We start from the raw sequence: 13,775 nt of genomic DNA, 5'->3' as shown, positions 1-13,775 counted from the left end.
TATATATAGGCTTTATGTTTCTCTTGTAAATACATACATAAATCATAATAAAACCCTAGCTACCAAGCTATCGGTTACTTTCTCATATTTCTACAATATCTACTTATATTACCGTGATAGAAACTCTATCTAATTCATGCGTATGAAGGTGATTGAAAGCATGTGAAAGTAGGTGAAGACGACTGTAGGGGAAAGTGAAGGTGGCGAAGGTAGATGAAGGTTCGGAACTTCAGGGAAGCCATGCCACAGAAGTTCCATTTATTTTTAAAATCTCATCCAAAGACCTCAGAAGTTTTGTCACCATTCTCACCAAACTCAATTGTTGTTGCATCATCCCAAATTCATATACATATACATATACATCTTGTAATAGTTGCTTGCTATTCTCAGTTGAGCAATAAAGCATAATAGTAATAGTAAGGTCAGCATTCTAGTAGAAATCAAACAGTCTATGCAATCTAAAAACCAAGATAATATGGGGGAAAAGATCACATTCAGACATGTATTCATATCATGAGTAACAATTCCTTAATTTGATCAAGTTTATAGATTTACCGTTAAATTTAGAACTCACCTAGTCTAAATCACCTTTAGCTGTTCATATTTATGCTACCAATAATCACCACAAGAACAAGATCCACGACTGAAATGATGGAACCGATTCGTGTCTCTTAAAACAATCTCTCTCTCGATTAATTGGGAAACAAACTTGAAAGCCGAATGACAATCTCCACAGACCCTGATGTTCTTCTTGATCCTAATCGTAGACCCTTTTGGCGTTTTCAGAAGCGCAAACGTCAAAGCGAGCTTTTCACTGTGATATTGTAACTTGGCTTCTCTTTCTTGCTGGTTGACAAACAGAAGGACATGGCTTGTATCTGGAACGTATCCAATCTCCTTGATTCTTTCACTAATCTCGCCCCACATCTTATGTATCGCATCTTTCTGAGGGTGAGATTCGTCATTTGCCACAAACATGTGCATTGAGTTCTTGATCTCCACCCAACTGCAAGCGGGTTCCTTTTTTACTCCAATTTCTTTCATGAATTTTCGAACTTCTGAAGCCTCGTTCCACTTACCAGCAGAAGCGTAGATATTATATAGCAATATGTGCGGTCCTGAATCATAAGGATCGAGTTCGAACACCCGTTCAGCAGCATGCACACCCAACTCCATTTTCTTATGCATCCTACAAGCACCAAGTAAAGCTCCCCATATGGCTGCAGTGGGTTCAATTGGGAGTTCTCTAATGAAACTTTGAGCACGATCAAATTGACCGGCTCGGCCAAGTAAATCAACCATCGTTACATAATGAGAGACTTCTGGTTGGATCTTGAATTTCTTCATCATTTCAAAGTAATGTTGTCCCTTTTCCAGGAGTCCACCATGGCTACAAGCAGTGAGAACACAGAGGAAAGTTACTGCATTTGGTTCAATTCCAGTTTTCAACATTTTCTCAAATTGTTGGAGGGTTTTTATGCCAAGTCCATGTTGTGCGTATGCAGTAAGCATAGAATTCCACGAAACCACATCTGGCTTAGCTAATCTATCGAAAACTTTTATAGCATCATCAAAGCTACCTGATTTGCCATACATATCAAGGAGGGTGTTACCGATGAACGCAATAAGTTTAAGACCAGATTTGAGCATGTGGGCATGAATCCATTTTCCTTGCTCTAGTGATCCGGTGCTTGCACAAGAACTAAAAATACTTGAATATGTGAAATGAGTTGGTTTATATTCATCTCTTTGCATCTTCTGAAAAAGTTGGAGGGCTTTATCTCCCTCATTCTTTCTGGCAAAAGCAGCAATCAGAGAATTCCAAGAAACCTCATTTTTGTGTTCTAATCCATCAAAAACAAAATGAGCTTCCTCCATTCTTTCATACCTACAATACATGTCCACAAGTGCACTTCCCACATAAACATTGGAATCATATCCATACTTCAAACAATAGCCATGAATCTGCTCACCTTCCTTTTCGTCGGCTCTAGCTCCAGCAGCCTTCAAAAGACTTGAAAAAGTGAAGTGATTTGGCTTCAATTCAAGCCTAAGCATTTGGGGAAACAAAACAAGTGCTTCGACTGGTTTATCATTCTGAGAGTACCCGGTAATCAGAGCAGTCCAAGTGACCATATCTTTAACAGGCATTTTATCAAACACCTCTCGTGCATCATCCAAACGATCACATTTTGCGTACATATTGAGCACCGTATTTTGAATCACGACATAATGCTTAAACTTTGAATTCATGAAATGGGTATGCACCATTTTGCCTTCCTTTATCTTTCCCAATTGGGTAAGCCTGTTAAGCAGTTGACTGTACAATTTAGCGTCTGGTTCCAATAACCCATCATCAATTAGCTCTAATACACGTAAAGAACCATTTGGGGATTTTCTTAGAAGATCTTTTTCTTGGATTATGTGTGAAGCAGGATCAAACACTTCTTCTGGCAATGGTGATGAAAGAATAGACGATGAGGCAAATGGGGTTGCTGTAGATGTTCCAAGAAAACGGAGAGAGATAGGGATTCCCATAAGTGATCGAACTGAAGAGATAAATCCTCCATTGATAAAGAGAAGATTTTCTGTGAAGGGAGCAACAAATTTGTTCATGTAATACACCGGGAATATAGAGACAGACGAGTCTCAAAAGCAATATATGTGTGCCAAAAAATTTGCTCTGCTTAAAATTATTAATGAGCTGGTAATCAATATCGAGTTATAAAGCCTACAATTTTTAAAATAAAACTAGGGCCGTTTACCAATCACTTACCCGATAAATGTTTATCGGCAAAAATTAGCATTATTATTTACTTACCGAGTAAGATTTTAATCCATCAAAATGACATCGTATGCAACAATTTACCCGGTAAACACTTACCTTGGTAAGAGTCGTTGCCCTCACTTACTCTTGGTCCTTATCTTGCTCTTACCGGGTAAGATTATTGGTCCTTACCATATTCATCCGATAATGTAATGTGATTTGGTAAGCGCTTACTCGGGTAAGTATTTGATAAACGACCCATAAGATTCATATATGAATTATTAAAAAATCCGAAAAAAATATATTTAAAAAATATCACTAATCCGTCGCTAGTTAGCGATGGTACCATATTATTTTTTACATAGTATCATTAATTCGTTTCACCATCAAAAAATTCGTTAATATATAGATTAATATCATTTTAGTTCACAATATTGACTATTCGGAGCAATATTATATGTAAATCGGTTGGTTTTTCATCTCACTTCAAGTTAATATTTTTCATCACCCTTTTAAACTTTTACGGTTAAAACAAACTTTTTTGAAATCATCAATCTTAGAATTTAAAAGTCCATGTTGCTTATAATTAACTTGAGATCTTATTCTTGTTTTAAAGATAGGAGAGTACTTAAAAGAGTCATTCACTTAATATTAGATAACAAGGAGTCAATAATGTATAACTTTTATATCCTAAAAAAATTTGGGCCCTATTTCTTGTGAGACCTGAGTAGTGATGGCCGGTTTGGGCTGGGCCGGGCCGGTCCCAATCGGTTCCAAGATTTCTTATAACTGGCCATAATCGGTCTTAGTCCCGGTCGAAAAAGTTGAGCCCGGTCAAGCTTTATTGTAACCGGTTACGGGTCGCTGGTCCTGGTCCCGGTCATTAAAAAATAATATTTTTTTTAATGATATATATTTTTAATACATTATAAAATTTGTAATTGGATCACTCAAATACACTTTAAAAATGCGTTTTATTATAATTCAAATTACATTGTCTTACAAAATATAGCGAGAAACTGATAATTGTGAACTTTTTTTTTTTTTGCGTTTTTTACGAATCGAGAACTTGGTATGTAAATCCCTCAACCAACACACTTATATATTGTGTTTAGAAAGCAAAAAATACAAAAAAGGGCTAAAAACGGCTACTTTTTTTATAATTAACGGCTACATTTAAAAAAAATAGCTACATTTTCTAAAAAAATTGGGCCGGACTGGTCCATAACCGGTCCCGCAAAACACCCCAAATCCCTAATCGGTCCCAGATTTCGGTCCTATAACCGGTTTTTACCGGTCCCGGGCCGGGCTGGGCCGGTTTGGCCGGTCCCGGTCCTTCGCCCACCCTACCCAACGACGACCCTGTATGTATAGCTTGAAATTATGAGAATGTTTAGACGATTGAGAGAGAAAAAAAAATAGTGAAGTGTGGTTATATGAAAATTTTAATTGGATCCTTCAGACGAAACAATTACACGTATCATCATTGCGGTTTCATTATTGTTACGGATTGGATTTCTACATCTAACTCCATTGTTAAGTCAGGGGTAATATGGTCAATTTATCATTTTTATTAAAAGAAAGTTATTGTACAAGTTTGGATGTCAAGAGTACACGTATATAAGCACTGACGATGATGAAAGTTATTCTCCGTCCTCCTCCCCTTTTTTGGCCACCACCGTCTCCAATAAATCATGTCTAATTAAGGGATCTGAATGATATTAATAATCTTCCTTCTTTGAGCATCAGTGAAGAAAAACGTCCATGTACACCCCCAACAAAAAAAGCCTTTTCCTGCTTCTCCGATGAAGCCCCCTCCCAAACACCCTCATTATCCGGTGAGCTCCAAACGAATCAACACAGATGTATCCTAGAAAACGAAAATAAAACCCCAGAATTATAAAAGCAAGATCGAGGGAGATGAGTTCTAGAATAATCGAATAACCTAAAAGCCTCTGTATCCATGGTTTCCAGATCGAGGGAGATGATGTTCTTCCATATACACTTTGGATCCAATTTTTTTAAGACACGATTTTCTTCTTTCTCCCGAACCTCTACAGATCTGAGGGAAATGATGGTGTTTGGATTCTTTGATTTCTTGTTCTGATGGTGGAGATGGAGTTTGAATGTTCTTTGATTTCTCTGTCGAAGATGATGGATATGTGTCGGAGTTCTTCCCGGAGATGATGGAGGCTGGGAGGGTAGTGCATGGTCCATTATATGATATTAATAATCATAAAATATTTAAAATTTTAATTAAAAAATATATAATTACCAAAACACCCCTAGCTTAACGAAGCTTAAGTTAATAAAGTTAAGGTAAGGGACCTAAGCAAAACCACGATGACCATAAATGTAATTATTTCATTTAGGGGACCAATCCATAGTTTTCATACAACCATAGGAACGAAATCTGTAATTTACTCAAAATTGCGTGAACATAAACTCTAGCAGCATAAAAGAATAAAATTGAACTTGAAGAGAAAATAATCGTAATCGGAAGTGATTTTATGGTTTTCGGTCCTCGGATCGGTCCTACAAAGCTTGTCATTAGTGAGTGTTAATTGACTTGATTTGATCCAAATCGATCTTGGATTAGTTCCAATAAACGATCGTTATCTTATGCTACACAAAAAAACATGATATCATCTAAGCCTAAAAGCTCGATGCTTAACTTGATATGGATTTTCTAAATCGGACCCACGCCAAAATTTTATAAAATAATTGTTATTTAAGAAGCAAAAAAACATTCGATATCCACAACAAAATAATTGCAACATCTTGGTTTAGATTATTTCCACAAAGCCAACAATAACAAGCAATTGTTCCACCATCTTGCCACCACCAAACGTCCTCCTTCCTCCCCATCAATCCACCTTTCAGAACCATCAACACCACCGGCATCACCCCTTTCCTGCTGCAATCTTTGAACCACCATTTCACCACCGCCACCGTCACTGTTGGCAAAAATCCTGACGGCCACTTGTTGAGTCATGTCTCCACCACATGCACCACCGGTACTTCCCCTTTTCTGATCCAGTCTTGGCCCTACCATGTCACCACCACTTCTACCACCGCCACCGCCACCGCGTCCGTTGTAAGAAGAATTTCCGACGGACGCTTGTCCAGTCCTGAAACCACCACCATAATCAGCAATTCCAAGGAGCTCATTGCTTGCATGTACGTCAAAAGGAGTGACGCTGAAGTAATCGAGCCTATTTGTATCCCGCCCGAAGTCAACATTCTCCTTCGTCTCCAAATCATCCCGGCCATCATGGCGGCTAAGAGGGCGGTGCAGGTGTACTCTCCGAACGGCAGAACCACCACAAAGGTCCACGATTCTTTTAGCTACAGTACGAGCACGAGCAGAATGAAAAACTGGTTGCATCATTGTTTGCCAGTCGAGTTCAATGCCATCAGCCCATAACCCATGAAATGTTTCACCACCATGACTAGCAATTCCATCCCAAGAACCCAAACTGAAATCATGTACTTTTGTGTTCCATTTAGAAGGTAGGTTTTTGAAATACTCTCCGGAAAACCAACCACCACCACCACTGCTCTTTACCTCTTTAACACCCTCGGCGGCTTTCGTGGTTTCACCACCGCCACCAAAGTTTACATCTTTCTTATCTCTGTAACTTTGTTCCGCCATGAGTAGGTAGATTTTACTTCATTTGTTTGCAGCCACTATTTATCGGGGAGATCAGCACTATACCAGTAAAGCGTAGGCCACAATTTCAGACCCACTGCTTGCCTACTTGGTTCCTTTTTTGACTTGTTGAACTTTCATGATTTTGGACCCAAAGCTTCTGATTTTTATGAATTATTAAAAATGCAAAAGGAAGAAAAATGATCTCCAAGAATGACTTGGTATTCCATCCTTCAAGTTTAAGCTCAAGTGGAAGGAAAGAAACAAGCCGTCGATCTAGAAAACTGAGTCGAAAATACGCGGAAGAAGCCATATCCAAAATTACGCCGTCACTCGTTATCTCAAGTTTTATTTCAAATAATCGGTGGAGACATATACACCAAACGCTTATACCCTTGTGACCACTTACCAAATCACGTTACCTTACCGGATGAATATGGTAAGGACCAAAAATCTTACCTAGTAAGATTTAGGCAAGGACCGAGAGTCAAGGACCGAGAGTCTTACCCAGTAAGTGAGTGTGACGGCTGTTACCATGGTAAGCGCTTACTCTATAAATTGTTGCTTACAATGCCATTTTGGTGAACTAAAGTCTTACACGATAAGTAAATGGTAGTGTTAGATTTTACCGATAAGCGCTTATCGGATAAGTGTTTGCTAAACAACCCCATATTCTCATTAACTTTCCGATGATATAATTTCTGAAGCTATGTCACTTGGGGTGCGTTTGGTATGCAGACATAACAGGAGAGGACATGACAGGACATGACAGAACATGACAGCTGTTCAGTGTTTGGTAAGACATGATAGGACTGGACAAAACTGGTTAAAATGACCGATTTACCCCCAGTGAGCTGTTTAGTGTTTTTTTTAACTTAATAATCAATATAAATGTTAACAAATACAGTGTGTAAAGTATAACTTACATCAAAACACTACTACTTGCAAAAATATATTTGCAAAAATACATGATTTCATAATCAACTAATGATATATGAAAAAAAAAATATATAATATAACCATCAAGAATCCATTATCGAAGCAAATTTATATGCATTCCATAGTAAGAAGAAAAAACTACTACCAACAAACACACAATCAGTTAGAATGAATTAAATATCAAATAGTAAAACTTGGATTCCAGAAAACAAAAGAATTTACTTATCACATGTACAATCACTCTTGTAATACCAAAATCGAATATTTACTACTCTGATCAAAGGGATAACATACAAAACTCATCGAAAACAACAAATTGCATGCGTGAACCTTACGCAATACGTTTGACGGTGATAAAATCAAGAAAACAATTTATGTAATTTATTAAATTATAATAGAATAATTTTTTTATTACAAAATATATCATTTGAAGTTTTCATCAAAACAATTAATATGACACCAAATAAAAAGTTTATGTGGTTTTCTATTTTTATTTTTATCTCTTTTCTACATTATTTTTTATTATTAATATATAATAAATTACATAAATTAATAAAAATATACAAACCATATAAAAATAATATTTTGAGGACAGTAAAATAAAAGTTTAAGAAACATAAAATACAATAAATAAAATTTAAAGAATGAATAAAATGTAAAAGAGAAACCTATTTGGTGTTTTAGAAGAGAATTAAGTTTTATTTTGAGGTTATAATGGTAAAATACAAGTCTGTTCCACCATGTTCCATGGGGTAAGGGGTGGAACAGGCCTGTTTCACTTTGTTCCACTCTGTTCCTCTCTGTTCTACATAAAATTCATGCCAAACATGGGACAAGGATTCTGTCCTGTCCCTGTCCAGTGTACCAAACGCATCCTTGATGAACAATTTCAAGTACGTTGTTGTTACTACTGACAAATTACCCCTTTGGGTTGCCTCCTTGTTGGGGAATAGATTACGATAGTTGCACCGTCACGTTTTCTAAATTATCGATTTGTTCAGGTTAACGAGACGTTCAAACGGTCATCCTCAAGATCTAAATAACTCGCATATTTGTACTACGTTGTATATGTTTAAACAAGGCAAGTTGATATTGAAGATGCATTTATTTCTGATATCGATGTTCAACCAGTTCCACAATTTGAAGTTGATAGTTAACTTTGATAAGATGGTTAACGAAGCAGTTAAAGATTAAATATTTTTAAACATTTTTTGTATTATTTTTAACCTTATTGTAATTTTTAATTTGACATTTGAAATAATTTTGGTTAGATCATTTTTTATTGCATTAATTTTTTTATTGATTTGAAAAAAAATGTGAGATTTTATTTCTTAATATATGAGGTTTTGATTGAATAGGCGAAAGGAATGCATCATTTAATTAAATTTTATTATGGGATGTGATGTAGAATTTTAGCTTTAAAAAAAGTTTTACGTCCTCTCACCACTTCAGTTTTATATTTATAATTATAATATTAACATGATATCTTAGTTGGCAAAACACGGAAAAAAAAACTTGGACCATGTCATAATTAGTACGTCAATCAGATCCATAAATAAATAAAAAGTTTGATTCAGATATTTAAATGATGATTTCAAAGTTGGTTCTTCAAAATAGAAATGTGGTGAAAGTTAGTCTCATTTTGATGCATTTCTCGTTGCTAAATGCATACTTACCTATTAATTTATTCCTCACACACATCAAAATTCACTTTTTACATTGTCAAATAATGATTTGATCTGATTTTGATATTAAAAAGGATACAATATAAAAACCCCCTTTAAAAATTACAATTGAAAGTGTCAAAAACAGTTGACCCGAGATTTAGGCTTGCAAAATATAAATACAGATAATACAAAAGGAAATATTTAAGAAGGTTTTTATATTCGTCTCTAGTGTCGCTCAAAAAACCGACCAATCTTGCCAACCTAGCCTGGAAAAAAAACATTTCTTAATATTTTCGTTTGGTCAATCGTTGAATAAAATCAACTGAAACGGGGAATCATTCTATAGAACATCCTTTTTTTATTTAATCACATGTAGTAACCTCAATCCGAGGTAATTCAACTCGAGGTAACTCGATACATAGTTGATACAAAATTAGACTAAACCGTATCTATTGGGTTGGTATTAGGATAATTTAATTCAAACCGATCGACCTGATGCCTTTTTATACTATATGATTGTTAAGTTAGTGATTAACCAATCTCCTGTTAACTATATTTGAGATTATATTATAATTTCAAACGTGATTTTACTTTCTGATTTACATGAAGCTTGAATTTCTTTTTCGAGTTTGTTAGCATTTTTTGTATGTTCTCGTTTTTATTTTACTTCGTCAAATATAAACGTTTAGTTATATTGTAAAATGATGTATCAAAGTTTTAACCCGATCAATCATACCAACCCAACCCGCATGATTTGGGTTCTGGGCCATCCCTGAGGGAGGGCAGCACAGGCACACGCCTAAGGCCCAAAAATATCAAGGGCCCAAATTTTTCTCTTAAAATACAATAGTAGTCTAAAAGAATTTAATAAATTAAAGAAACCCAAAAATTGTAGCATATAATAAGAGGCAAAAAGATATCAACTAATTACATTGGAGAAGAAAATTAAAAAAAATTGGTCATTCATTATATGCTATTGTTTATTGTCTCTCTATTTTTTTTTATATCCAACAAGGTCCAATAATATTGACTATTGCTATCTTTATATGTCTGACTGTTTTCGTGCTTCAACAATTCAACGTTAATATTAGGTGCTTGCTATTGCTATATATTTTTATCAATCTCTGCTTCTATTGACTATTTCTATTTGGTTATGTCGTTCTAATTGTTTTTGTTGACTATTGTTATATTTTTTTGCTTCTACATAAAATATTATACTATTGTTTGACGATCAATATATTGTTATTACAATTTATGACGTGTTTCATGGTTTTGTGATTAATCAATAATTTTTTTCTACTAGATTTATTTAGTAATGTCTCTTATATATGTCATGTTCCATAAACTTTTAATCTTAATATCTTATTTTAGTTGAGCAAAAAAAGAAGGAAAATATTTCACCACACCACAATATTCTATTTAAATGCTCAAACAATCATTTGTTGAGTTTGCATATTATATATTTAATTTATTATTTATTCTTATTGAATCTCAATGAATAATCTTCTCTTTCATATTTTTAATGATCCTCATTTGTCTACTTGTCTAAAAAACCTTGATAATCTTCTTTATTGTTGATCTCTCATTGACCCTCACGATTACCTCATTCACACAAATTCTCTTTTTGTATCAAAGTAACACATATTTCTTGTTATGAACTAAAAAAATTCTTACTTTTTTATAAAAATTTATCAACAACCATGGTTTCTATAATAGTGGTTTCAATTTTACCTAATAAGAAGTATATAATTAAAGTACTCTCTTATATATCTATAATAAAGATAAATAAGATTTATTTTCTCAGTAAATTCTTAACATATCTTGTACTTAATTTTATACTAATGAAAAACATTTATTCGTACTTATTGAGAGTCACTACAAGAAAAGTGAGTTTTGACGATGTGTCTTTTTAGCGATGACATGGTTCCTCCACAAGTTATAGCGACGACATGTTGTTATATACTCTTTCTAATGGTAAATGGACTTTTAGCGACAACAAAAGTCTTTGCTAAAAGTCTTTGCTAAAAGTCTTGTTTCTTGCGGTGGGTCATGTTTTTACGTTCGCCCAGGGCCTATAAAATGTCAGGAACGGGCCTGTTTGGGTTAAATTGGGTTGGGTTGTAGTTTTGATTAAGTTGGGTTAGGTTGGATTAAAATTTTTCAAACCACAGACATTTGATTGAATTGTTCAAATATCTTCAACTCAGTCGAGACAACCCGTATGCAACCCTATTCATCTCTATAGTTTCTTTTACTTTCTTACATTTTAAAAAAGAAAATCAAATTAATACATTTACCGTCTAAAATACAAAATTTAGTTTTATTTGTATTTAAAAAAAATATGATATTTTAGTTGAGAGTGTTTAACACATTTTATTTTTCTAGTTTTTAACTATTTAAAACTTTGAAATCGTAACTTTAATCGTCAAATATTTTTTCATTAATTTTTAAGAGGTATTTTTTTTTTAGTTTTTAACTAATAATTTAACTAGATTTAAAATTGAATTTTTTAAGAAGACAAAGAAACACCGATATATATTTAAGTACTAGAAGGGTACTTGCAACGGGATACATTTTGATTTTAATATTTCATTTTATTTTTTTATCTCAGTCGATGTTATAGTATGATCTTATGTGATTTTGAAAAAACGATAATGTTTTTATTTTTGAATAAAATATAAATTTGAAAATATCATAAAATTTGACAAAAATATATCGATATTAATATCAAATTAACTAATTAAAATTCTTATTTTTGTGTAATTTTTTAATTCAATATTTTTATTATAATTTAATTTAGGTTCAATAGTGAAGTAATTTATATTTGGTTTAATAATATAATTTTCTTATAAAGATAATAATTAATTATTTTGTTAGAACTCGATAATTATCCTAATTGTATTTTAGATTTTTTATATTTTAAAATGAGATGTTTATCTTCTATTTGATTATATTTATCCGCAGTTAGTTACACAAATTCAAACATGGAGCTTTAATAAGTTGTACTTATGCATAATTTATTTCTAATCTTAATTTTAAGTAATTTGCATCAATATACAGTACTTCATGTATAAAAAATGGTTTTTAAGAGTTTTTGTCAAATGTTTTATAATATATATAACTTTAAAAATATAGACGGCTTTGCAGAAATATATTGCAAATAACTTTAAAAATATTCGATATTCAACTCATTTTAATGGTGCTGACAAAACTTTTATTTGAAAAACCAACCAAAATACAAGCTTCTGCAAGAAGTATAAAAAACATAAGAAAACAACACGGAGATCAATCCTACCTACAAGACACCAAAACCCAAAACGAAAAAGACATCCCCAAACAAACCTCAGTCGAACAAAACTAAAAACAAACACTCAAGACCCAAGAAAACCGAAGCAAACACATGAAAAGAAACCCTTCGAACATCGAAACTTAGGCACTAGGTTTGGCTCTTAGGTTGCAGCGTCATTTTGCCCAAGAATTAGTGAAACCTTTTGTACAATGTGTTAACCATCGAAAAGATAAAAGTTGGATGTCCAAAGCCAAGTCCAATTGCGAAGGAGACCGCTTTGAAGACACCGTTTTATTGTGATAAGTCCAAATCACATACAAAGATATCCATAGGACCACTCGCGACAAATTTTTTGCCAACAGAGAAAGCAAATGAAGAATTAGGAGAAAAGACGCATGTGATGAAGACCACGTTGTAGAAGCCAGAGCCCCACCACCCGAATTTTTTTACCCATACATATGAGACCTTCTTACAATGAAGTAAGCAATATATTGTTAAGCAAGCCGAAGGATCGTGTGAGAATGATAGTTAAGATGAAAAACGTAAAAATGATCTGAACACTTAATCACCTTTAATATTAGAAATTAAAATAATATGATAATATTAATTGATGAAGATAAAATAATATAAAATATTTGTGTATTAATAAATTATTAAAACTTGTAAATACATTTGAAATACAAAAATCTTAAAAACTAAGCAAATTACATTAAAATCTATACTATATTATAAAACATTTGACAAAAACTCTTAAAACCCACTTTTTATGCATAAAATACTGTTTATTAATGCACTAGAAGGGTACTCGCATAATGCAGCGAGATACATCTTGATATTTAATATTTCATTTTATTTTTTTATCTCAGTCGATGTTATAATATGGTCTTATGTGATTTTGAGAAAACGATGATTTTTTTTATTTTTGAATAAAATATAAATTTGAAGATATCATAAAAATTTGATATAAATATATTGATCTTAGTATCAAATTAACTATTTAAAATTTCTCATTTTTTTGTGTAATTTTGTAATTCAATTTTTTTTGTAATTTAATTTATGTACAATAACGAAGTGATTTATATTGGTTTAATAATATAATTTTCTTATAAAGATAATAATTATTTATTTTGTTAGAACTCGATAATTATTTTAATTATATTTTTAGATTTTTTAGATTTTAAAATGAGATGTTTATTCTCTATTTGATTATGTTTATCCGCAGTTAGTTATACAAATTCAAACATCGAACTTTAATAAGTTGTACTTATTCATAATTTACTTGTAATCTTGAACTTTAAGTAATATGCATAACAAAAATATATCGATATTCATATCAAATTAACTATTTAAAATTCCTCATTTTTTGTGTAATTTTTTAATTCAATTTTTTATTATAATTTAATTTAGGTACAATAACGAAGTGATTTATATTTGGTTTAATAATATAATTTTCTTATAAAG

At 32.8% G+C, this 13,775-nt stretch overlaps 1 protein-coding gene across 1 annotated transcript; it reads right to left on the bottom strand.

Annotated features, from left to right (window-relative positions):
• Positions 1 to 486: 486 nt before the first annotated feature.
• On the bottom strand, positions 487 to 2,616 carry LOC112515745 (pentatricopeptide repeat-containing protein At3g24000, mitochondrial). The gene has a single exon (XM_025122661.1). The coding sequence runs from the start codon at positions 2,614 to 2,616 to the stop codon at positions 610 to 612; it is 2,007 nt and encodes a 668-aa protein (XP_024978429.1). The 3' UTR covers positions 487 to 609.
• Between the last annotated feature and the right edge of the window lie 11,159 nt (positions 2,617 to 13,775).

This window comes from Cynara cardunculus, assembly GCF_001531365.2.
Source record: "Cynara cardunculus var. scolymus isolate 2C chromosome LG 7, CcrdV1, whole genome shotgun sequence".
NCBI lineage: Eukaryota > Viridiplantae > Streptophyta > Magnoliopsida > Asterales > Asteraceae > Cynara > Cynara cardunculus.
This window is presented reverse-complemented; position numbering and strand designations above follow the sequence as displayed.

Coding starts and splice junctions, on each gene's coding strand:
- LOC112515745 (XM_025122661.1), bottom strand. CDS start 2,616: ATGAACAAATTTGTTGCTCCCTTCACAGAAAATCTTCTCTTTATCAAT.